The 27293-nt window shown below is 40.3% G+C and overlaps 1 protein-coding gene across 1 annotated transcript in view; it reads left to right on the top strand.

The window, feature by feature from the left end:
• LOC108790936 (lipopolysaccharide-responsive and beige-like anchor protein) overlaps positions 1–27293 on the top strand; it is a 493639-nt gene that overhangs the window by 90507 nt on the left and 375839 nt on the right. Inside the window, exons 28-32 of the mRNA XM_018561299.1 lie at positions 1247–1418; positions 4733–5132; positions 15707–15834; positions 19266–19344; positions 25484–25617. Of these exons, the coding sequence (XP_018416801.1) occupies positions 1247–1418; positions 4733–5132; positions 15707–15834; positions 19266–19344; positions 25484–25617 (913 nt within the window). The remainder of the gene's footprint in view (positions 1–1246; positions 1419–4732; positions 5133–15706; positions 15835–19265; positions 19345–25483; positions 25618–27293) is intronic.

Below are 27293 nucleotides of genomic sequence, written 5' to 3' on the forward strand. Positions count from 1 at the left end.
AGTAGCCAGACTGCTATTGGTTATTGCAATCTGAAATGGCCAATCGCAGGCTGGCTATTGCACTAGTCCACTACCTGCTGTATTTACATTCAGCTGCCATCTGTGGAATCTTGTCACGAGCAGCTGTCATTCCCTGCCTGAAGCTATTCAAGCACCATGTGCTTACAATGCAATTGTTAACAAAAACCCCCAAAATTATAAAAGGTGGGAAAAAGGTAAGTTTCGGCCTGGCAAAATCTGCTGAAGGAGGTGCGTTGCAGTGCCATTCATTGCAATGGCACCCCAAATGTGCCTCCCACCCACAATGTGATCACCCGCACTGGAACGCACGGTAAATTAAGGAGGATTTTTTTTTTTTTAATCCGATTTAATTGAAAAAATAATCGGCCAACTAATCGATTTATGAAAATCATTAGTTGCAGCCCTAGTAAGCTCATCGATCACAGAGCTGATAATGGCTCATTGCATAATGAGCAGACGGAAGGCAGAGAGGTAACATAGGAAGCTGACTTGCTGAACCATAACAATTGTCTGCGTGACTATGCAGTGTGGTAGGTGTTTTTAGGTCACAATAATAGACGGAATTAATAAATAATTTTGTTTGTAAAATAGTAAAGCCAGGTTCACACCATTTTCTGCACCAGATCTGGAACTTGGTGCATTGTGTTTTTTGCCACGTTTTTACCGTGATTTTTTTCCATGTTCCGGAGCGGGTTTTTTTAAAAGATCAAAATGGGCTTTAAGGTGTGTCCGCATGAGTTTTTGTGTTTTCGATGCGTTTCAGTGCATTCCAGACATGAGAAAATGAGATGAACAGTATTTGTTTTTGGACTGCACTAGTGTGAACAGAGCCCAGAAATACCATAGGGATACTTTGGGATGCTTTTTTGGCCCGGGAACAAACTGTTATGGTCTGGAGATGATCGGAATATGGTGTGAACAAGGCCTAAACATGTACAGTATGTGTTCTGTCGTGTATGTAGCTGTTTTCCTGGAGTTCCACTTTAACTATTTAGTTCATCTTTAACAATATAATGTCTTTATTCAAATGTACTTTCTTAATTATGCTATGGAAGAAAGAGAACGCACTGTAATAGGTGTGAAAGGTAATCGAATGTATTTATTGTATAGTTGTTTTCATACAAACTCTGTAAAAACTTAATTAAATGAAAAGTCTTGTGTAGTGTTTACTATAAACATTTACAAACCTGAATATTAACATGTAACTCCTCCTTTTATGGTATAGGAGGACAGTAAGCAGGCCCAGTTTCTAGCACTGGCTGTTGTCTACTTTATCTCTGTGCTTATGGTATCTAAATATCGGGACATCCTGGAGCCTCAAAATGAGAGGAAGCCGCTTCATACCAGCACCCCTTCCGAGCATGTGGAAAATGGCAGTGCTGACACTGGAACCTCAGGTAGTTATAGCCATACAAATCTTTAGGCATACAATGATCTTTCTAAAATGCTTAACCAGCTTGTTTGTTCACAATACATACTGTTTTTTTGACTTATTTTGGATATTACAGCAGATAAGGGTATTTGTTTGTTTCTTGCATATCTTTGTCCGTTCCTCATTTTAGCTCAGCGGTTCTCAACCTGTGGGTCGCGACCCCGTCGGGGTCGAATGATGATTTGCCAGGGGTCGCCTAACGGCTCCCGGCCGCCGGGAGAGAATCATTTTCTCCTGGAAAGGTTTACTTTGCTCGATCGAGCAGAGTAAACATTTCGCTGCTTTTTTTTTTTCTGACATCGGGGGCCGCAGGCCTCAGTCAGTCAGAAAAAAAAACAAAACACCGTAGGAATGCATAGCTAGATTCCTATAGGCTATTTCACTTTACAATAGCAAACTAGCTATTACACCCGCCCTCTGCTGCTGCCAATCAGCAGAGGGGGACCTAAAGTTCTCCAAAGACACAAAATTATAATACACTCAACCCCTTCCCCCCTAGCCCCCTCACCTATTCACGTCTTTGCCGGGAGGAGGCTGTGAGCAGGATCAAGCCCTAGTTTATCTGTGAGTGATTAGTGAGGTCTGCAGCAGACCTCACTATCACCCCCAGATAACCAGGCATCGATGCTGCTCGTATACATTCTTTCGGCCGGAGCTCCGTCCAAAGGAAGCCAGAGCTGATAGGAGCTGCTCTTCGGTCTGCATCCGACGCAGATGCAGACCGTGGAGCTGCTCCTGCAAGTCAGGTACCCGGTCTGCGACTGTGTGCCTGACATGTCAGCTGGCTGTGGGCCACATAGTACCAGCTCGCGGGCCGGAGTTGGTCTGCGGACCGGTACTTGGAGACCCAAATTTGGAAATTGAGCCCTGGTTATCTAATATGTAGCAAATCCTACAGAACCCTTTGCACTGAACATTTTTATAGTTAGAGGTTTTACAGACCTGTTTTTATTTAAGGGACAGTCATGTTCGCCTGTGAAATCCATTTAACATTCCCAATGCCATAGATTACTTGTTCACCCTTTAACTTCTTGGACCAGGTATCGTATGCTGTACCTCCATTGAAAGGGGGTACTCTTGCCGTTTAATTTTGCATACTTATTCATTACCTAATCCTAATTTATTTGCAAATGGGTAAAGTTCAGTTGCAGTGTATTCTGGCCTGATTCCAATTGTTACTTCATTGGCATTTGATTTTATACTTTAAAGCAGAACCTTGAGTGAGAATATTTGCTTGTTTTTTGCCTTTTTGCAAATATAAAAGTTATACTGACTTGATCCTTTATTTTGTCATTTGTTCATTACAAAGGAGATGCTTTGTAAGCAGTGGATGAAGACCGAAGACCACTGAGTCTAATCTTAACACTTTATATTAAATTGGTAGCTGGGATTGGGGGATTTTTTTTTTTCTCTTATTTCAGATTGTGTGTGTCCATTTTAGATTATCTTTGTGTGCTGTATTAAAGCGACAATCTACACAGGCGTTTCATCTTAAAAACACATTCAAGTACCTTTAACTATTAACAAAAATGTATCTTTGTGCATCGCTCAGCTGTAGATCCTCAAATCTACAGCTGTGTTCCCCATGGTTTTTGTACTTGTGTTCCCCATGGTTTTTGTGCCTGTTGTAAAGTAGCCACCTCTCCAAACTTGCTGCTTTGATGGACTACAATCTCAATACATATAGGTAAACTAAACTTGACATTGTAGTCCATCACAGGATCGAGCTTGGAGTGGTGGCTACTTTACAACTCACACAGGGACCATGGGTAACAAAATTGGCCACCCGCCAGAAGGAAGGACAGTGTCATCACAAATTCAGCGATGATTTGAGGATCTACAGCCGAGTGATACACAAATAAGATACATTTTTGTTTAACACCGCGGACTTCAAGTGGTTAACACCCTTCCCACCCATGCCATTTTTCAGTATTCAGCGCTGCGGTACTTTGACTGACATTTATTCCATCATGCAACGCTGTACTGAAATTAATTTTATACCCTTTTTTGGGGACAGATAGAGCTTTCTTTTGGTGGTATTTATATACCACTGGGGTTTTTATTTTTTAATATATTAAGGAAAAATTACAGAAAATGTAAAAAAACAAACCTGTTTCTCCTAATAAATTCTAAAACATTTATTACCCAATTTTTTGGTAAAATATAAAAGACGCGGTCGCGTCGGGTAAAAAGACACCAAACATGTCAAACCTTAAAATAGTGCACGCGCGCGAAACCTCAAACTACATTACCCAAAATTGGCCATAGGCGACGCTTTAAAAACTTTTACCGCTCATCAGTTTAGTGTTATCAGCGATTGATGGCCCTAAAATGATTGCTCTCACTTCGACGTTTGCGGCGATATGTAATGTGTAGCGCAATTGTCGTTTTTGCGCTCTGGTGCACAGGGCGCGTATTTACGTTTTATATGTGTGTAAACGAAGGGGGGAGGACTTAAAAATGTGGGGGGGGGTTTACTTTTTTTTTATGTGTGACTTTTAATTTTTCAATGATGCAATACCCCTATATATTAGCAAAGGCACACTGACAGGTCCTCTTTATGGAGACATTAGGGGTCTCTAGGACCCCTAATGTCACCTGGGGACGCAGAGATCTGCTTCATCAGCGTCTTCTCTCTTGCTATAGCAGCCAGATGACTGACAGGTGAATGCGGAAGTGATGTAATACACATCACCTTCTGCATTTACAGCCCGGAGGGAGATCAGCAAGGAGCTGATCTCACTTCTCCTCCTGACGCCCTCCCGACCCAGTCCCGGGCCGCAGATGGGCCAGCGGATCCCGGGATTGAAGGTGGGCGGTCAGGAGGGGGGCGGCTATAGAGCCGCTGATCTTTTGTATGTGAAACGGCTGTTAAAACGAGCAGGTCTTTCCTGCCCGTGTGCGAGCAGGAGAAAATTGCCGTCTGGAGACGGCAACACGCTGATGCGTGTCAGCCGTCCGTCCGTTTTTTTTTTTTCTCTGGGCGGACGGCAACTGGTTAATAGTTAAGGTAATTGAATGCATTTTTAAAAATTTAACTCCTGAGTTTGTCACTTTAAGTAGCACACCAGTGATTTGGGTTATGTCACCAATTTCTTATTTATTCCCTTACTGATGTTGGGCATTGGGGCCATCAACAAAGTAAGTCTTCCTCGTGGTTAGGCTTTTTTTATTTATTTTTTGCTGCTAAAGACTAGATTCACTCTAAGAACGAATTCAAAATGTGTTCATATGCTTACTTTATTTTTAAATTTATCTGGCCTGTACCCTTTTTTACAGATGCTCTACCTAATGCCACACAGGCTGCTTCAGAGGATTTGGAAAGCTCCATATCTGTAAGAAGAAGAGACTCTGGTATTGGTGAAGAAGCAGTTTTGGGGTCTGGTTGTAATTACGAGACTGAAGCTGGCACTGATCCTGTGAGTTCAGGCCCAGATGCCATCAGTGAAGTATTGCATACCCTGTCTTCAGAGGTCAAAAAATCTAATGATACTGGAGGGGATGGGAATAGTGAACAGCCCACCACTAAAAATGTTAATGTAAAAGACATTCTCCGGAGTCTTGTGAGCTCTCCAGCTGAAGAATCCCTTGCTGACCCAACTTTGTTACCTCCAACATTCCTAGGAGCACTTGGTGACCCTGCTGCTGAACATTCAGTACAGTTCCGATCATTTGACAGGTATGATTGCTATCGTGTGGTTTTAACTAGAAAAATATTACTTTCGTCATATAGTAGCATAGTAGGTGAGGTTGAATAAAGGTCCATCCAGTTCAACCCATGTGTTTGTGTGTCTGTATCTATATGGCTCTAACATTTCTCATATCCTCGTACATGTAGTGAAAGAAGAATTAAGAAGTATCTTGAATTTATAAGTGCCATCATCCGACACCACTGCCTGTGAAAAGGAATTCCACGTTTTTACTACGCGAACCGTAAAAACCCCTTTCGCAGTCTGTGATTGAAAATGCTATTCAATAATAATAAATAATGTTATAAAAGTTTTGTTCAGATGGCAATTAGGGTGGGAAATACACTTCTGAAATGAATAGAATGTCTGTAAAAAGTATAATTTAGAAGTATTCCAATAATAAAATACTGTAAATATGCAATTTTTAAGAAAAATTGCAAACATACTGTTAAGTAACTTGCCGTGAGAAAAGCTTAAAGCTTGGAATGTTTAATTGCTGACCTCTTTTCCTGAAAATGCTAGCTGCCATGCTAATCCTTTTCAGTATTTTGAGGAACTGACCTGGAGCAAGTATACAGATATTGACATCTGACTTCTCTCTAAATTTTCTAATCTGCACACTTGTTTTAGCTTAGTAGCTCCAGATTTGAAAGTTAGTTAGCTTTCTTTTTTAGAAGTAGATCAGCAGTGGTAGCTCTCATATTTCTCTTGTGACAGGTTTCCTTTAGGTGATGTTAGTGTTAGTCTGTTCTGGTCATCTGAAAGGTGTAATGGGAAAGAGAAATAACTAGTTTTTTAATCGTTCGGTACAGGATTTATAAACCGTGTCCATGGATTATGCTTCCATGTAAAGGTAATTGGTCACTGGCAAGGAAAGCCCCGGTATAACCTTTTTTTGCATAGTTTTTAGGTCCTTAGGTGATTGATGTCTTTCTGTATAGAGAGGATTACATCTCTATATGGATTGTCTCGGGATTCTTCAGTTTTAGCTGTTTCCGTTCCCACTGCTGCTCCATTTTTGCAGCTTTCTGGATTGTTTGCCTGTGCCTTGGGCAGGCCTTTACCTGGATCTGGGAGAAGATATGGGCCCGGCCGTTGGTGATGTTTTTTGCAATGGATTCTGCTTCTAATGCTCACCTTAGCATGTAGTGAGTTAGCCAGAAGGTGTTATACAGATCCTGAACATGGGTTATCCGCCAGTGGAGCCCTATCCCTGAAACCTGTGCCTTTTCCTGTGTGCTCATGTTCCATTCTCTCTTGGAGTTAATAGCGGGTCCTAGGCTCTAACACTTTTAAATGGAGTGTTGCCATCATAGGCGAGAGCTTCAAATTTGGTGCCCCTTTTACCTGACTCTGTTGCAGTGGGCTGTCATTGCATGCACCATTTTTGCCTCGAGCAGGCACGGACCGGCTAGGCCACTTCTCGTCCCACCTCCTGCAGTACACCACAGAGATTCTCAGATGTCTCCTGGCGGGCTCTTTTTTTTCTCTGCATTGGTCATGGTTGTGAGTACCCTCTGAGGGGACAGTCTCCATCACACATAACAAATCATATGGAAAAGTACAGTGGGTCAGGGGGGCCTTGTCAGCTCACTTTCAGTAAACGGCTTTGGGAGAAGGGGCGGTGTTTTGCTCTCTCCCCAAAGGCCCTAAGTCTCTCAGTGCAGGGCTCGGAGTCTATTGCTTCCTCATGTGCACACCCCTTCTCTTGCCTATCTAAAGAGGCGCTTTCTGCCACTATGGCTAGCTTCATGGGAAGACAGTGTACCCTTTTCGAGGCCTCAGCAAGTGGGCCGCCTCAGCTTCCCCTCTACCTGCCATGCTTCCCTTATGCCTCGCCCCTCCACCTCGGCGGCAGTCTAAGGTTCCCGAGTCAACACATTTTCTACATAGGACGTGAGGTTGCCTAGGGACATACCATCGCTGCAGTGTAGGAAGAGAGAGTCTAAAGGAAGCATTGTGACAGCTGACTGGCTCCAAGGATCGGGTGAGTATAACCTTCTTCTTTTTTTTTTTTTTTTTTTAAGCCTAGACAAAAATGAACGGTTAAACCTTGCAGTGCTGGGGTAGCCCCAGAAATAACATTTGTGTCTGGAGTTCTGCTTTAGGTAGCACTCCAGGCAAAACTCTGCATTTTGTTTTGGATAAAGTTTAGAAGGATTAAAACCACTGTCAGTTTTATATTGCCATGTATCCCACCTGGACAGATTTTCTTTCACTTTCCATCCTGGTGACACTAAGTGAAGGACATCTTCCTAACGGGGAGTGTAATAAAAGACTGACTAACAGTTCTTTTCTAAAAAAAAATGTAAGAAAATAAATAATGCTCAATCTCGGTTTTAAAGCATTTTATGTAATGTGAAAATGGTTTGGTATAGACAATATGAGGGCTGGTTCACACGTGGGCATGCGTTTTGCTGTGCATAACGTCCACCCACTGGTTTACATTGTGTACCCGTGCTAAAATGCCTTGTAACAACTTATCGCAGTGTTTACGCTTGTTTTGTTGTAACTTTATTGAACATTAACATACACTCCATTTAATTCTATTCACAAAACAAATTTTTATGCAGCTTGATCGCAAGTACAATCTGCCTGTCCAAGATGGGCAGAGCGTACGTTTTTTAAATTACTTTACAGCACTCGCAAGACAAGTGTCTTGCGAGGGTTGTACAGTGCATGGCCACCTTTAGGTTAAGGCTGTAGTATAGCTTTAATTATCATCAGTGTTATCTGGTGTTCTGGAATGGCACAGCTGTGCCAATTATGTGGTCCTCTTCTGTGTAGTTACACATGAAATTGTCTGCATGTGATGCTCTGTTTCATATTTAGCATTTTGATGCAGTCTGCAGTTTGGTCTCAACTACTTAACAGTCTGTGCACAAAGACCCCTCGTCTCGAAGTTCTTCTCATGTATCCATTTACCAGTGGGGTATCCCTGGGAATTTCAAAGCATCCCTCTGATCCTGCATTTATCTCTGGAATGCTTTGTCAGAAATCAAAACTCTCCTCATATCTTAAGGATTATCATCTATCCAGCTATAGGTGGAAAGTATACACTAACGGCTAACTGAAGGCCGCCCCATTGAAATACTGCCAGGAGAGGGCTGCTGTGGCTAAGGTGTGCATGTTCGTTCCCAGGCTAGGGATGTCCCTGCTATCAAATACACATCCATCCTAGCCATTAGTGGGTGCCAGAAAATGATACAGATAAAGTTCAAGTCTGCTTTCCTTTCTGTCTCAAGTTTTTTGTGAAAACATCTCCCAGATTGTATTTTAATTCATAAAAAAATACTCACTTTTAAAAACTGCAGCTTAGAAACGTTATAGAAAGAGAACAAAAGAAAGAGTTAGCCCTCAATTATGCTATTGATGGCTCAATGATCATTCACTTTGGTCAGGCCGCCAAAGACCACGCAACAAACATAATAAAGTATAATTCCCAAAAAACATGATGCTGGGCCCTGCATTTCTCTTTATATATGAATCCTTAGCGTTTGTTTCTCCATTAGTTGTCAACCATAGTAAGCACAATACATTTCACCCTACACATACTTATCCACTCGGTGACATATAAAAAAAACTAAAAATCCTAAAGTAAGTTGTCACAAACATTCATTCACACTGAGCATGCATATCTGAAGACTACCGTCAGTAAAAATCAGAATGACCTGGTCTGCTAGTAGAACTTTTTCCTGAATTAACCACTGCTGGTTCAGAGTGGGAGGGTTAAATCTTCAATTTCTTTTGTTTGCAAAGCAGTGGTCTACATGCTTAGGCAGGGTTGAGAAATGTGTTTTTGAAATGTCTTCTTATAATGCCATACCGGAGATGTAGTTGGTATTTAGCAGGGTCTGAGCCCAAGTCAGGGTTATGTTTTGGATCTTGTCCCAGACTGGCAGAGGATAGGGCAGTCCTAAAAGATATCTAAATATGTACCTTCGCCCTGATGGCAGTGCCAACATTTGGAAGCGGCACTTGCAACTTCTGAGCACCCAGGTACAAACTGGAAAGCAACTTATACCCTGCTTCCTGAAATTTATGGGCTATTGAGGCCTTGTGAGCCAAGTGCATGAGTGAGTGCCTCTGGTAATCAGTCGCTGTTCTTCCCAGCCCAGTTTTCCATTGGGAGATGTGGTAAGGTATGAATTCCTCAGTGGATTTCTATCACAAGCGTACAGCTTTGGCAGAGTGTGTGTGCACAGCTGGTCAAAGGAGGTTAAGGTGGGCAGTGTGTTGCATGTCTTTCATGACGGGGAACAAAAAATATTGGAGTTGCAAGGCTCTCCAGTAGGCAAGGGGGGGGGGGCGATTTTATATATTGTAAATCATTGATTTTGGTTTGTTAATGGAAAGGAAGTGATGGAGCCCAAAACGTTTTCCATATGCCGCAAAGAAAGAGTCTCGGAAGCTAGCGGCAAAGTTGGGATTACCCACAATAGGGAGCATGCCTGATGACTCTGGACAGCGATTAGTTTGTCTGCAACAGATGAAAATGCCTGCATGGTTGCCAAAATGAAGGGATGGTGGATAACCAGATTTTGGGTGAGCCAGGATAAAGCTGCTAGTAGAATAGATGAAAAGTACTTTTTCCAGTCAGACCTATTTATTTCAGCAAGGAGTTCCTACAACAGTCTAAGATTCTGGCTGAATCGGCGGTTTTGTATTGAAATTGTGTCTATAAACCCGATACCTAGTTTTTATTTTTTTTTATTTGAGAAGTTTATAGTGTATGGGATGATGTTTGGAACCACAAGCAAATTGGGTAAAAATTCCAGCATAGGGCCAATATCATTTGTTTAAGTAATTGAATCTGGATGGTCTGAAATAAGTATAAGAGATGGGGCAGAATATTCATTTTTAGAATGTTTATCTACCAAACCACGAAAAATAGCCTTTGCTCCAGCAGTGAAGGTTTTGCCAATGTTGGTTAGGAGAGGGGGGAAAATTGGCTCCAAATATTTTGTTACTTTGATTCCTAAGCAGGTAAGGGACAAATTTGTCCATTTGAAAGGGAGGGAGCTTTTGATATATCTAAGCTGGTGTTGCATGGCCGATATGTTTATGGCTTGGAACGTCTAAATGTTTACCTTTTTAAAGTTGGATGTAGTGATGAAGTTTCTTAAGCAGGTTGGGAAGCGAAATCTCTGTTTTGGTTATAAAAAAAATGCATTATCTGCATAGGCAGCTAGTGTCTGTTGATCATGTTTTGCAGGGTAAACTAACCAGAGTTAAGAAACTGTTAAACTAGCAGAGTTAAGAAAACCAAAAAGACAGACCATGGGATAAACTGTACTTACAAACTATGTGGATCAAATCTCAAACAACTTTATTGTAGAAAAAAATATACAAAGCATATTTGTTACCAAAACCTATAAAACACAACAGACTTGCCTTCAAAACCAGCACACAGCAGTACCCCCACTCTTAACTAGCAACCTCTAAAGTGCAAATTGAAATGGTGCTTTAATTTATTGGACAACTGCCCTTAACATAATGTACAGTCCTAATATTGCGATTAAATCTCTGTTAATCCATCAATGAAGAATTAACTGGACTTTCCAGCACACTAGAAATATATATAACTTTTTAAAAATCCCATGGAGATAAGTCTTGCAAAACAGTTGCCCTACCAAATATTAACACTTCTTGCAGTCGCTAAAGCATGTTCCATGATTTTGTGCACGATCCTGCATTAGTCTCGGTATACTTTCCATTTGATTAACTTCTGGCGGATCATCAGCCCATGCTTGAATCTTAAATGTACCATAAGTGCTCTGTGTAGCTTCCACATAGAAAGTGCATGCGTCACCAGCACAGATTCAGTCCAACCGCTTTTCGCATCTCGAATTATGATGTGCACAAATCATGTTACTTAATGCCTTTGCGGCTAATTATCGTACAGTCCAAGCCAACATGGTATGCATACCTATGTATTCTGCGTACGGTTGGCAGAAAATGGTTTTGTGTATATCAGTGCACTGTAACACTTGTATTTTCTCCACATATCCATGGGGGTGCAAGGAAGTATCCACAGAAACAGCAGGACTTGTGTACCTCATTTAAATGAGATGCCGCTGCTTTGTTCCGCCATGCTTCACATGGCAGGGGGACACCGAATAGCTGCGTTGTGCTTGCAGGTAGCTTTTTCAGGATTCCTATGGGCTTGCCCAGGGCATCTACATGTATTCCTATCTTTCACAGGGGAATCCTGTACATAAAACCTCAGTTCCCTCACGTTTGGTTGCAATTTATTATCTAAACATTTTCCCACCCTCTGTAGGGTGTACCCTTGACACAACTGGGCATTTCAGTTTTTTTTTTTTAAATTAAGATTATATAGATGTTAGAGTGATGCACTACCTCACCAATATATCTACCTTTGAGATAACCCCGCTCCTACCTTTTTATTAAGCTTATCAAATACTCTTGGGAACAGAGTCGTTGCTACCTAACTGTAACTCTTACTTTCACATAAAATTTGCTATACCTCCATCCTGTATTGGTTCTTGTGGATGAAGACAACGTTCTCACCTTTATCACTGAATCTTCTAACTAAATCATTAATCTTCTTTAACTCCGACAGCATTTATTTCTTCTGTTGAGAGGCTGTCCCCCACATGAAAAGACAAGTACAGATTTCTCAAATCTTTCAACAAGACACATAAATAAAGTAATATCATATACCGTTGATGGGGGAGAGAACGTCACTGATTTCAGGGAAAATGTATTATGTATAGGTGTATTTTCCTCCTTCTATTCCTCCTCTTCCTAAACTTGCTTTGGACTCTTCAGTTTCTAGTTTATACTCTCCTTCCCCTCTTGCTCCACTTTGTCTTCTTTCAACAGAAACCATTTCTTTAGCTGAACCTGATGCTGAAACAGTCTAATATCCTAAAAAAAAATAAAAAATCTATACAAAATCCTGACTGTCACGCTCCTGCTCTGCTATTTATTGTGTTTCTATTGGCCTCACTTATTCGCCCCCACAACTGACCAATTGCTATTACTACATGATGTAAACCATCTTCTAAAAAAGCAAATTTTCTCCTTTTTAAAATCCTCGCCATCTTTCTGATATTTTTTTTTCTTTTTAGTGGGCCTTATTTATTGCTGTTTATTCTCCAGATCCTTTGCAAATTATTTCATTTTTTTTTTCTGGGCTGTTCCTAATGTGGCACAACAGGGGTTCAAGGGTAAGTGCTCAGAGGCATTTATAAGCTCTTACAGAAGCCATTGGGTATGAATAAATTGCTCCAATCCTTTGGAGCATATTGGCACCCAAGGCTGGCATGTAAAGTTGCTTCCATAAAGTTAAAGTTCGCAAATGCTTTTTGAGCGAGAGGAGGAATCTTATGTGAAGTAGTGCCATGCAAGACGTTTAGCACTCTTAAGGTGTTTATCTTTTTTGTTTGCTTCTTTTTTTTTTGTTGGGGTGAAGGCAACATGATTATGGTCAATCACACTGGAAAGGGAGAAGTATTTTATATAGTAGTGAAAATTTTTTTAAATCTGTGTTGGCAAGGAAATAGGCCTGTAGCTTCAGCAGAGGCATAGATTTTATATATAGATTTGAACACTTAAGGTATCTTGAGGAAATGGTTCTAGAATGCTGTTGTAGGACATAATTAACTCCTTACCTAATGTGCACAAAAATGGCTTTATAAGCCTTGTTAGCTTTCATGCAAGACCAGACTATGAAAAACTCATCTGTGATGGAACGTTCCATAGAATTCTGGTCTCTGAGAGAGTGGGAGGTCCTGACTTTCTGAGATAGGATTGGAGGGGTGCAGAGTCAGCTCCTTGGGGAGACTAGGGAGGGGGTTAGGTATGGAGATTGTATAGTTCCTTTATAATAGTCTCAGTTACAATGTGATATGTCCAAGGACTTAAAAAGCCTGATGACCTCCTTGTGTGGATAAGTATATAATATCTATAAGTGTAAGGTAGTTTCTCAGGGGGTACCTTTTTACTCCAGCTTCTGAACATGATTTCCTCGTTTAATGTAAAGAAGTGGTTCCGACAAATTGTGTTTTTTTGGCTGTGTTCTCTCCAGCCCTTTTTGGAGCACTGTAAGTAAGAGCTCGGCCCCATGCACCCAACTGTAGGCATCTTGTTGTCCCTGTGGGAGGTGCAGATGACGGAAGCTAGTAAGCAAAAAAACTGGTGAATTCCAGTTTGTGCCAAACCCTTACTATCCTTCTGTGCTTTCCCTGTTTTTGGCTTTCAATCAGTGTAGTAGTTTGTACAGTCCTCTGTGTGAGGTGAAGGGGGCACAGCTCAGCAGGAACATGACTTCATGCTGCCATTGCTAGACCACACCCCATTTCTTGTGCTTTTATCACCTTTACTGTAATATGTCCACAGGCTTTATTATTATTATTATTATGTTTGTAAAAGTACATTGCAAGGAGGTGATGTAATTAACTGCATGCAAGTTATACACAGTAGCAGAAAGAAGAAATTATTTCATACAAGCTAACCATGTTATGTACAATGTAATTTGATAAATGTTGTAGGGCTGCAACTAATGATTATCTTCATAATCGATAATTTTGCAGTCTTATTTTTTCGATTTAATCAGATAGGGATAGGGATAGGGATCCAACAAACTAATCAATAATGAGACTAGTAACAACTGTTCTCATCGATTTAATAGATTAGTTGGTTGCATCCCTAAAGTGTTGCTTTCAGTGTTTTCCGTTAAAAGATTGCTTGTACTCACCTGCTTCTGATTTCTGGCCAATTTTGGTTGCTTTTAGCATGTTAGGCCACTGACCTGAAACAAGTCTAGTGTCTTGCTTGGAAATGAAGCTAGATCCAGGATGGCAGCCTTGGAACTTACAACTCTAAAGATAAATTGGCAATGACAGCACCTGTATTTCTGTTCCTAAAGATGCCATTAAACCACTCCCCAATAGCATCCCTGGCCTTTTGGAATTCTGAAGACCAGGTCTCGCTAATCTACTGCCAAACAAGTGTGTGTGTGTGTGTGTGTATATATGTGTGTATGTATATATATATATATGTATATGTGTATAATTTTATTTTAAGTACAATATTTAGCTTCCCCCACAAAATGTATAATGATCCTATACCTGCTCAGAAAACGAAAGTCTAAAGACACAAGAATTCTTGGGATTTTTCTGCTCAACTGTTGGAGTGACAGTTAGCCATGTATTGAAAATATTGCTCTGCTATTATCTTTGTTTTAAATATCTTCTGCTGCAATAGTCTCCTTAACACCATACATAGCTTTTTGTGATAGTAGTTAGCAACTGGTACTTAAACCAGTATATTAAAATTATGTAATGTGTGAATTGAGACCCTTTCTGGTAGTCATTGACAATGGTTGGGCATTGGCATTATGGTCTTTCCATTATCCAGTGCTTATGAGCATGAAGACTCCCCTGCTTTTAATCTGTTTGTGATGTAGAGTTTGAGGTGACATTTCCTCACTGCTGCTTTCTGTGGTCTTAGGTACCCCTACATTAAATATCTGTTCTCTATGGGTTACTAAAGGCTGTGAACACAACCTGACACATAAAAGGCAATTTCTTATATGGTAAAACAGCAAACAACTTTCGTAATGTGTATCATTGTTTTATATGTTTATGTCTTTATTTTGAACACATAGTCTTAAGTCAAGAGGTAGCCTGGCCAGGTCTGGTGATCTGTACTCATTCAACAGGCAATAATTATCTGCACCACAAAGCCTTCTTATGGTCCAGCATAATTGGGACTAATAACACACTGACCTTATGTCTGTGAATATTTATGGTTGCTGGTCTTTTCACCCTTGTTCTGTCAGAAGTGATGTAAGCCCCTCTTTGAAATCACTGCCGTTCTCACATTGGCTACTTAAAAGATACATTGCTTTTAAATATGACAGTGAGCTGTTAAAGTGTAGCTTAATTTTGAATTTTGCAGCTCGGTGGAACTTGAAATTGACATTGTATAGAAAGAGCTATCTGATTTATGGGATTAAGTTCCTAATGGCGAAGAAGGTTTCTGCTGAATAATTGGCTATTGCTTTATTCACTTGTCATGGTACGATGACTTGTGTATTAAGGAAATGGAGTTTGTTAGAGGGAAGGAAGCCTTGCATGTCATCAAGAATCAAGGTGTCTCAGAGGACAATGTTATAATCAGCTTTGCTGGCCTTGAGAACAGATTTGATTTGTGATGGTTAGTGATACAACCTAGTTATAGTTTAAGCCAAAAATAATGAAAAATGTGTTTTATAGAGAGGAGTGATCGTCAGATGTGCTTCTTTGTATAAATGTGCAGAGAACTTTATTTATATTGAGTATGTTCTGTTTGTGTGTGTGTGTATGTATACAAATATGCATTGCAGTTTGCCATGCTATATATAACTAAATCACAGATTACATTTTTTTAATTTGCATTTCAAAGGTGTAACTTATTGTAATTATGGGCACAGTTCAGTGTATTGTCACTTTTTGAGTAGTTATGTTTGAATTGATTATTATTCCAAAATCTTTATATGGAACTCTTCAACATTGTCATTTAATAGCAGTTTATCTTCTTGTGTTTTTCTCAGGAGTGTCGTTATAGCACAGAAGAAAATGGCCCCTGTTGCAGTTACTGTTGGTCCTGTTCCTCAAGCAGTCAGTGTGGTGTCCTCATTAGAAGCCTCTCAGTCTGCAGAAGCTGACAAAGACTCATCAGGTATATATTGCAAGTGAATTTCTAGAATGGATACATAACGTGCTGTGAAAGGGCCCCTACCCTGAATTTGCATGAGATTTGAGTGGAATTAGCAAATCAACCAATCATAAATGTTTGCCTTCATATGTTCGTGCAAACTTGTCTAATCTTCAGAAAATAAAATAATTTGTTGGTTATGAGTGGATCCCAGAATGGTGTGGTTCAACACACATTAAGCGTAATTGCATTTTGAGGAATTGGGGGATCAGAAATGTCTTTTTTTTTGCCTGAATATTTCCATTGAAGTCTGTCAGTGTGCAGTAAACCATGAAATTTAGATCATAAAGTGTATGATTCTATGTAGATAGGATAGGAAAGATATAAATATATTTATATTCAATTGGACAACTCCAATAGGGAAATACTAAAATCTTGTTGAATGCCCAAGGCTTGCTATGCTTCACCTTAAAATAGTGCACATTAACGTTGAAATGGCACTACATTTAAACGTTCCCGGGGTTGTCGGACTGTGACACATACCTGTGGTTAACAAGTATGCAAATATATGATAGCCAACTGACAATTCATTCTTCTGATACATGACTTCCCTTGAGGATAAGTAGCCTGCTTTGGGCTACTGTATTAATGATATGTGACAGGTGTGCTGTAATGCTTAGACTTACATATTACTCTTTATAGCAGAATTATTGATGAACAGACCAACACTTTTAGATTCAGTTAGTCATGATAGTAGTGACATTTTTAAAATAGACTTGGTGTATTGCTTTGCATCTTGTGATGTCATCCCAAATGATGTGGTTCATACCTGCAAAGCATTTTATTGTGGTATTTCAATATAACCTGATGGGCTGAAGGGAGGGTGGTCCGTCTAGAATGCCAGAGAAAATTTAGGTAATATTGTAACATAAATATGTGTGATCATTGCAGAAGGATGAGAAAAGCTTTGTTGAAGAAATTAAAGTGTTTAATTTAGGACCGTTCAAGATTAAACATTTTACTTTGTCTACACAGCAGAAATAACACAATTATTATAATAATGATTACAATAATCATATCCATGCTAATTCATTTTTAATGTCTTCATTGTCCAAAGAAAACATTCCATTCTATTTATGATTACAGTTTCACATAACTCTGAGCTTTGTGTGAATAGACTGGGTACAAGACTATGAGATGACTGGCCTGAAAACAGAACAGACTTTTAGCAGTTCTTCTTTTCCCTTTTGTATTTATTAGTGACCTTATGTGGCTGGTCTACTGTGTCAGAATTCATCTATTTGTTAATAGGCATGTAGAAGCAAGTGCTGGACACATGTATGAGCTAGGTTACCGTTTCCTAACTTTTTTTTAAAGTCAGGTATCTCTATCTATCTATCTATCTATCTATCTATCTATCTATCTATCTATATACACACACACCTATCACAACACTTCGCTCCCCCCTGTTATGTCATAATCCCGCCAGAGTTCATTAAAAAGATTCCTGGAAGAATGACTGATCACATCACGTGTCCATATTAACATATTCATAATAGAACTGCCTTGCATACATAGAACAATGATGCCAATGAAAAAACTGCTGCTTTAAAAAGCTGTGTTGTGAAGATAAATACCTATTCTGCACCAGGCTGCTCGTTTCTAGGGGCCATCCCTTATTAGCAGGTAGGAGTGGCTCACGTGTCAGTTTAGAGATTGGGACAATTTTGAGACTATTTTCTAATATTTAATAGGGTAAAATTGACAATTGATTTCGACCACCGTGACAAAAAAAAAAAATCAAAGGAGCAGGATGGAAAAATTTTCTCAAACAAATTTCTAACAGTGAATGTGGTCCTCATTTGAGAAGCTTCATTCTTCTCCAAAATCAAATGTTAAAACCAAACGAAAGTTTGAGTTACGTTATCGAATGTTCTGATTTTTCATAAGAACGTTCATACGTACAGTTATGGCCATCTTTAGGTTTGCTACTCTCCGGGCATGACTTCATCTGTCTTAGGTACTTTACCACCTTCTAGCAAAATTAACTTTTTCTTTACATTTTTTTGTGTTTGCTGAGAAATCTTTTCTTACAGAGAACTAACTGAAAATGTTTTTAAGCTGCAGCCTGGCCATATATTATTTTCAAATGGTATTAGAAAAAGCTTTACCAAAGTGCCTGTATTTAGTCTCCAAATGTTCCTGCATTTAGGTGGTGCTCTAGGTTCCTGAGCAAAACAAAGTTCTGATGTACCTTTTGTAAATAAATATGGTCTAAAACATGGCCCTGCTACTGTTTAACTTTCTAAAATAGTAATGATGGGAAGGACACTGAGGCTATGCAGGTGGATGTAGTCTTTTTAACCTCTTGGTGTGCCCTTTCTCCATTTAGTTGGAGGAGCAATTTACGCAGCGCTTTACATAGTGCACATTCACGTAAGTCCCTGCCCTCAATTTGCTTACAATATAAGGTCCCTCTCATTCATTCATACATGCATGCATACATATACATGCATTCATGGGCCACTTTAGATAGGAGCCAATTAACCTACCGGCATATCTTTGGCGTGTGGGAGGAAACCTGAGTAGCCACACAAGCACAGGGAGAACATGCAAATTCCTTGCAGATAGTGATCTGGCCATTCAAACCAGTGACCCCAGTGCTGCAAGGAAGAAGTGCTAACCGCTACACCACTGTAAATTCTATTTTTTGATCTTTTAGTGGTCATTTTCTGCATTCCTGCATTTACTCTTTCTTTAAATGTGAGTAAAATGTCTTTTTAATAGGTACAATCTAAAACTGTTCATAATAAATATAAATACATGAACATTTTTTATGAGGAGGCAGGGAGAAGAGAAGGTCCTAAAACGATACTTTATAGCAAAAGACATTATTTGCGTAGAGCCTTGGGGACTGTGAATTTTCAGTAAACTGCACGGAGAAGGGTGCTAGACAGATGATGTATTTGCATTTTCTTTTATGTTCTTGCGAGTGTCTGTAAAACTGTCAGTTTGAAGGAGCCAGTTTATCAGTGAAAGGATGAGAGTAAGATAAGTCAGCTTGATTCCACATGTTTGAAGTAGCTACTGTACGTCTAATCCACATGTGCATTTGTAGATCTAATCAGGCTTTGTCTGTGGACATGATGCAGAAAAAAAGCTTTAACTCATGCTGCAAAATCATACTGGGAATGTATCGGCATTTTTTAGAACGCTTAATTTTTTTATTTCAAGTTTTTTTTTTCCCCTGTGCCTTTTGTTTTATTGAAACATGGTGTCCATTAAATTGCTAAGTGATGCTCTGTTTACATAGCATGTGGACTATTGTACCTGTGTGATGCTTTGCTCTCTTCCATGTATATGTTTGTGACTGTTATGCTGTGTGTGAGTGGCAGCATTTATTAATCCTAAAAAGATGTATTCTATGAATTATATGTGCTATTTTTATGTTTTAGGTAGTGGATCGTCTAATGCCAAACTGCCATCTGTCCAGGCTGTTGCATCTGTTCCAGAAGATTCTGCATCTCACATGAGGTTTGTTTTACCACTAACTGTAGCTAAGCTAAGCTGGTAACCCTGCATTTCCTCTTTCCTACCTTCATTCTGCATCCATAGAAAATGGAGTAAGCCGTATTGCAACGATCTGCCTAGACTGACGCATTTTAAGAACCTCACATAAGACCACCATCTACTACTGCAACTACTATTCTAGGGATGTTCAGATAGAAGTTCAGATACCAGTGCCAATACTAGGCATTTTCACAAGATCTACCAGGGTTGCAGCAGGGACCGGGCTCTGGCACTCCACCACTGTCCTGAAATCATTAGTCTGTATTGTTTTAGAAAAATTGTCACATGACACTAAGCAAAAATGTATCAGTACTTGTATCTGTGAGTACTTGGACAAGTATCAGTACTGGTACTTGAAAAAATGTTATCAGTGCTTCCATAATATATGTTTAGTTAAAAAAAAAAGAAATCATACATTAACCCCTTCGTGACTGACGACGTACAGTGTACGTCGCCAGCATCGGGGCTGTTTAAACAGACTCCCGGTGACTTTTGCCGCCGGGACTCTGTTTAAACTTGTAGAGCCGACTGTCGGCTTTACAACAGAAGCGATCCTGGCGACTCACCTGTCGCCAGATCGCTTCTAATCAGCTGCCTCCTAACTTTTATATTTTTCTCTAGTCTAGTCTTGGAGCTGGAAACGTATCTGTACTTGTGCTGAGTACGGTACTTGGTATCTGAACATCCCTAATTTTAACCCTCACAATATAGGCTACCTAGATGGCTAGGCCAAATTTAACAGTGTTGGTTAAAGAAGACCTATACTCTGGAAGCTGTGCCCAAAAAGACAGGCAAAGTCACCAGATCTCCAAATCTACTGAGACTACAAGTCAGAGATGGCAGTGCCTTAGATCTCACACGCTACATATACAGCTATGAGGCTGTAGGCACCGTCACAGATAAGATTATGTACTTTTTGTTTTTCTCAGGAGAAATTTTTTGATACAAACTTATAGGCTGACAAATGGGCAAACCCCCCCCCAAGAATTGGTCATCAATTGGGTTATACTGCCACCTTCAGGAGGAATTGGACACTATCACACAGAAATGCTGTTGGCCCCCAGGTATAACCCCACCCACTCCCATCATGCTTAAGGTTTATAGAAAATCAGTATTGGGATTATATAACAAACGCAGAAGGTGAGAAACTCCAAGAAACAGACAACAGACTTATGGTATGTACAAAAATCCTGTTTTTTGGATTTGGAGACAATTGAGACACCCAAAAGAAGTCCAACTGAGGGGTGGGCTACACTAACAAAACACTAAAAGGCCCACATAACAAGACTGTAAAACTGGGGGGGCAGCCTGCAGCTCGGAGCTTCCTGAAGGGACCTTAAGCCCAAAGCTGACATCGGATGGGGCCTGAACATCCACCTGGTAAAACATGTGAACAGAACCGGTTGCATTTTTCAACCTTGTGAATATAGAAAGGGGAATATCCATAATAGTTTCAAAAGGCGGTTTCTGGAATGCCAAAATAACCAGATTCAGATCCCACAGAGTTGCAGCTGCCTGTACAGGAGGGGTCACGAGAAAGACACCTTGGAGAGAAGTCTTGACTAATGAATGGGAGGCTACCAGTCTTTGGAATAAAATCACAAGGGCCAAGATGTGTCCTTTTGATGATACTCAAGGCTCAAAGCTGATCCAGACCTGATTGCAGAAAGCTTAGGATTATTCTCACTGAATATTTCCTGGGGTGAAATCAACTTTCCTCACACCATGTAAGAAGCATTCCATGTGCAATGGTAGACCTTACTAGAGATAGATTTCCTAGTTTTAACAGCATGGGAACTAACAAATGAGCGAGACCCCTGTCTCTAAAGACCTGGGCTTCAGAAGACATAATGTTAAACCCACCCACCATGAAGCAGGGTGGTAAACCGGTCCTTGGGACCTTGAGTCACTGGAATGCCCTCCATCTCAATCCTGTGGAGCAGACAAAGGAGTTTGAGCAGATGAGTGTCATAAATCAGGCTATACTGATGCCATTGGGTCACACGAGCATCCACTGATTCCGCCAAAGGATCTCTGCATCTGTAGACAAACCTGTAAAGTTTGGTACTGAAACTGGAGTCCCGGAGGTCCACATCCGCCCTTCCCCGCCCATGAAGCGGGTCTGGAAACACTTCAAGTTATAGGCCCATGTCTGCTGAGATATTCTGCTTGCCAGTTGTCGATGCCTGGAAGGCGAATGGGGGACAAGGTGGGAACATGGAATTCTGCCCAGGCTCTAAGGCTTCAAAAGTGTCTAGGATGAAACCCAGATTCTCCAAGGGATGAGTTGATTTCTTAAGGTTTAGGATCCAACTGAACCTTTTTTGAAGTCTGGACTGTCTGCATCACATTGTAGGTCACTATTTGCACCAACTTTTCACTCAACAGTAATTCATCCAGGTATTCCACAATAAATATATAATGGGAGCGAAGCAAGGCTAGCATGGGTACCAATACTTTGGTGAACATTCAGGGCCTGGAAGAAAGATCAAATGGGTGGGCTGCAAACTGTTAGTGTTGTGTGCCCCTAGCAAAATGGAGGTAGCGTTGATGTTCTCGGCAGATGGGGCATGCAAGTATGCATCCTTTTATTTCCTAAGAGGTTGGAAAGGTGTGAGCTTATGACAGATCTTTTGTTTTTTAGTTGTTTTTTTTGGGGGGCGTAAATGAAAACCCAGGATGTGGCATATGCCCTCTTTTTCTTGTTTTGGATTAGTGAAAAAGTTGGTTAAACCCCTGAAACCCCGTCTGCCATTAGAACAATGGCAATAACCCCTGGCTCAAAAGATCTGCAAGAACTGTATAGAGGTCTGCTAGTCTGTGTGGGAATACAAGTAGGCTGGATAACCTGCACTTGGGATGGGGCATAGAGTGGAACTCAAGCTTTTCTTAGCTAGATAGACCTCCCCCTCCACTTTGGAAGTAATTGGTATCGGCGAGTACTTGAGGAAAAGTATTGGTGCTCGTTCTTGGTCTGGATAATGGTAATAATAATGGTATTGGTGCATCCATACTAATCTGTTTGTGTAGTAGTATACACCTGTAGATGGCAGCATAACCCAATTGCCTCTGAATACCTGATTCTTGTATGCAATAGATATAGATATAGATATAGATACAGATACAGATACAGATATCTATATATATTTGTCTCAAAGTATTATAAAGAGGCACACTGCCATTTTGAAACTGCAGTGGTATTTGCAGGCTGAAGGTGTATTTTTTTCTGTGTAAACTTAACTGATGAAGTAATCGCATTATTATTATTATTGGGACCCAGCCTGATTGGTCACCAGTTGTTAGCGGGGACTGAAGCAGTCTGTGACTACCTGGTCTTGCAGCTAGCAACCTTGCACAGTTTTGGCTGCTATCTGTCAAAGGGGGAGATGCTAGATTAACCACATTCCCTCAGCACATGGTATCTTGCAGGGTAATGTTGGTCTGCAGGCCAGAAGCATTTAGGGAATATGAAAAATAAAATTAAAAAATTGTATATTATGCACAGAAACATGTTTTGCTTTAAGCTATAGAACTTCATTCTCAATCACACCCTTGCAGAATTGTCATTATTATGAGACCTAATTTTTTTTTTTAACCTGAGACTGATAAGAGCCATTTTGCAAACGTGGCTGTCAGCTGAGCACCACTGCCGCATATTTATAACATGAGTATAGGCTTTGATTTGCTACAAATAGTTTAATTTCTTTAGCTGTGTTCCAGGCTGAGTGCCGCTTGTAATCTACAGATAGCGGAGAAAGAAATGTTGCATTGAGACAAATAAAGCAAATTGTAGATACTTTTTTTCTTCTATCCAATGTGTGCTTCAGTGGACACTGAATGAATCTAGAAAGGGTTGATGAAGTTTGAGCAAAAAAGGTTTAGAATGGCCCTAAGAGCAAATAACTGTAATTTTTATACTTTGTGATCTTTTCATTTTATATTTTTCTGAGAGGAATGTTTTTTCATATAGTTAACATATCATTTGACATGATATTCCTGTATTTTTTTTTTTTTTACCCTATGCACTAATTTTGTATATACATTGATTCTCCAGTAATAATTTTCTCACAGTCCAGCTGTTAGATATACTGGAACTGCATATATCTACCAATATTCCATTTCTATTTGTGTATATAACAGGGCAATTCTCCTCCTTGGGGGAAGTTGATGTTCGTTCTCTGTGTCTTCACAATATCTCTTCTAGATCAATAGTCATATACATTTGTCAGTTACAAACTTTGTCACCAAGTACCTAAACATCTCCCATCACCCTATCACCTATCCTCATAGTAAAAACCAAAAGTTAGGCAATTACAGGTTAGGTTTATTATCCATGATTTAAATGACACTAGTTTACACTGCTGTAACTTTTGCAGTATCTTAATTTTTGTAGTTAAACCCCAGCCTGTGCTCTGTCTCTAGTGTATTTGGGCCTAGCGTTGCTCATTAATTTTTTTTCTACTGCTGGCTAATTTGACTGCTGTATTATCTTCAGTCTCCTAATTCTAGCAGTAACACCTGCCTGTTCTTTTTGTCTTGAGTATATATCTGCCAATTCTCCTTTGTTTTACAATTGTCGTGCTGCTGGTTAACCTTACAATGCTGTATATTCTGTGGACTGATCATTTTTAATAAGGGCTTGATAGAAATTTGCCTGCATCAAGACCGTTTAGCATTAGCGAGTACAGGGACAACCTCAGTGACTGAAATTAATCAGAATAAAGTGCTGCTGTATGTAAGTTAATCAAATTGTACAAAAAAAATAAATCCGCAGCCAAATATATGTAAGTGTACAATTTCATTAAGACTGTGTGAAAAATTGTACAGTTCTACAACACCACTTAAAGCTTCAAGTGGGTCACATGCAACGCGCACGCACACACACACGCACACACACACTATATTCTAGTTTTACACTGAGCCTCCATACTAACAGGAAGTTCTGTCATGTCACTACACTCTTGATGCAAGCACATTCTCTTCTGCAGCGCATTACTATGGATCGTTCTATAGAAGGATTGGAGGCTGTTTGTTTTAGTTCTTGGGCTTAGCGCTGGATCCCAGCTGTCATTGACAGCCGGCTGTGACCAGTGCTACGTGACGCTTCAGTTAGAGAAAATACCTATTGATATTTTCAAAAATCCTGTGCAATTCTAACGTGCTCTCTGCTTGTGTTGCACTGAAATTCTATTATGTGTTGTATTCTAATTCGCCCTACCCAGCACACATCTGTGGACTACAGAACCCTTCAGGTTGACAATGCAGCTCAGCCAAATATATAAATCCAGCACAGGCATTGTTGTCACTCTAGGGCAGGAACTACATTGCAGACAGGATTACTGGGTGAAAATAAAATAAAGACCCTAAAAGAGAAAACTAATGCAGCCACCTCATCTAAAGACTGGTCATTTATTATTTTTTGTTCATGGGTTCCTAGTGGAATGTATTATTGCTGATACATACAAGTATGTGTTGTACTATGAGGACCACTGTTTCTCACTGATTGGACATTAAACAGTAGAATAATTTTTCCTCTATTTACAGGAGTAAAGGGGTTGACTATGTTATTAGACATATAATTCATAATCATCTAGGGTTTGTCCATTTCAACTAATAAGTTGAAACTAAAAGTCCAACCTTCCCAACCCTCTAAACTAACCTAGAAGCCCCCCACCAACAGCTTATTTGCTTTAGCATCTTGACCTCAGACTCCTTTACTGGTTACCTCCCCTGGAATTAACTCTTCTTCTGTACTGGCTTTGCCTGTGTGATGAGCACCTATAGTTTTAAATGGAGCCGTACTCCAAGCCCCAGTGTAGGCATGACCATATGAGGATTTGCTGCACAGGTAATGGCAGCCCTGAACAAGATTTTGCCCCAGGAGAGGGAAATGGCAGAGGATTCTGTGACTGTCATGCTGAGGTAAATTAGGAGCTGGGTAGGGAGTTTCTAGGTTAAGAAACCAGGGAGGTTTGATAATCTAGGTTTTTATAAAGGCAGAATGGCCCTTTTAAGAACATAAAGCCAAGGTAATGAGCGTATTAATTTGGTATAATTTGTGCTGTACTTTCTAGGCTCTAAGCTGATTGTTTTCCTCTTCTAGTATTACAGAAAGACTGGAACATGCCTTGGAGAAGGCTGCTCCACTGCTGAGGGAGATCTTTGTGGATTTTGCACCATTTCTGTCTCGCACTCTTTTGGGCAGTCATGGCCAAGAGTTACTTATAGAAGGAACAAGTAAGTAATTTTTTATTTTTTAACTATTATCAAAAAGCTTTGTGATAGCAATATTAAGGCAGAATTCCGTTGTAGTTGTGTGCCCAATGTGCTCTGAGATCACAAGTGTTTTCATGTTTATGCCTATGGAGTTTTGAGAAGGGAATGTGTCCCACGCCTCCAATGTTGGGTTATCATGGGCCTTTTGTGAGAGTGCAGACGATAATGCTCAATTGAAGTTATGCAACCTAACCAATTGTGAATTCTTCTGAGATCAGTTTGCCTGGGCAGTCGGTCTCACTTTGATGCTTCTCAGAGGAAAATAATAAAAAAAAAGCATTTCAGTACATTACTCCAATGCATGGAGATTTACCATGTTTCATCATTGTAAGTACAGAAAAATCCCTTTTGATCTGCCAGAAATCCAGTGTGTTCCTAACTTTCCGTTTGGGCTGACAACACTGTGCCTTTGCTACACTGAAATCCCAAGCAGCTTTGTCAGTCCTGTCTGCTGGGCTACAGAACTTGGCATATGCTTTCTAGCACTTTCTTCAATCAAGATTCTACTCCACTGCTGGAGCTTGGTCTCTTTAAATACAGCTAACCAGCACAGTCATTCCCAGCCTGTCATTTGGAGTACCATGTAGGAACCCTGGTGAACTGGGCATTGCTTCATAGGCTGGAAGTGATTTTTGGACACCTTCCAGGCTCCAGTCCGCTAAATGTTCGCTGTAGAGCGCTTTCTAGGTCTAGAGCCATTGGTATTTTCTGAGCACTTGCCCTGTTAAAAAAACAAAAACAAAAAAAAAAACGTGGGCAACAAATTAAAACTTCAAAATACTTACCGTGCCTTTTCCTAAATACCTTGTGGTATCTGCTTTCTACTTTCCAAAAAAGGGGGAACATTTGGGGTGTTTGTACTGTCCTGGCATTTTAAGGGCCACTACAAATGCGATAGGCAGCCAGAACATCACGGTTGATATTAAGCATGCACCGATATATTGGCTCGCCGAAACATATCGGCAGAAAATGACACTGTTGGCTAAATGGCGAAAGTGCAATTTTTCTGCCACTATAGCGGCGCATCCGTGCTTTCTTTCCTCCCCGCTGGGCGCTGCTCTGTGTCCCAGCGGGGAGTAGAGAAACTGTCACAGGCGGCCGAACACTGCGGGAGGAGAGCACTGTGAGTGGCCGGTGTCTCTCCTCCCTGCGCCGCTCAACCTCCTGTCAAAGACCGGCAAAACGGTGTGTGGGCGAAGACGCCGCTGTTTTAGGGCGGTGGGAAAATTTTTTGTAAAGTAAGAATGCTTTCAGAAATAAGTGTTAATAGTTTAGATCAATTAACAACATGGAAAGTAAAAGAACAATAGGGAAATCTAAATCAAATCAATATTTGGTGTGACAGCATCAATTCTTCTAGGTACACTTGTACACAGTTCTGAAGGAACTCAGCAGGTAGGTTGTCCCAAACATCTTGGAGAACTAAGTACAGATCTTCTGTGGATGTAGGCTGCCTCAAATCCTTCTGTCTCCTCTTGTAATCCCAGACTTGATGTTGAGATCAGGGCTCTGTGGGGTTCCAAACCATCACTTCCATGACTCTGTTCTTCTATACGCTGAAGATAGTTCTGAATGACATTGGCTGTATGTTTGGGGTGGTTGTCCTGCTACAGAATACATTTGGGGCCATTCTCACA

The sequence above is a fragment of the Nanorana parkeri genome, unplaced genomic scaffold (assembly GCF_000935625.1).
Source record: "Nanorana parkeri isolate BGI_ZX_2015 unplaced genomic scaffold, ASM93562v1 scaffold514, whole genome shotgun sequence".
NCBI lineage: Eukaryota > Metazoa > Chordata > Amphibia > Anura > Dicroglossidae > Nanorana > Nanorana parkeri.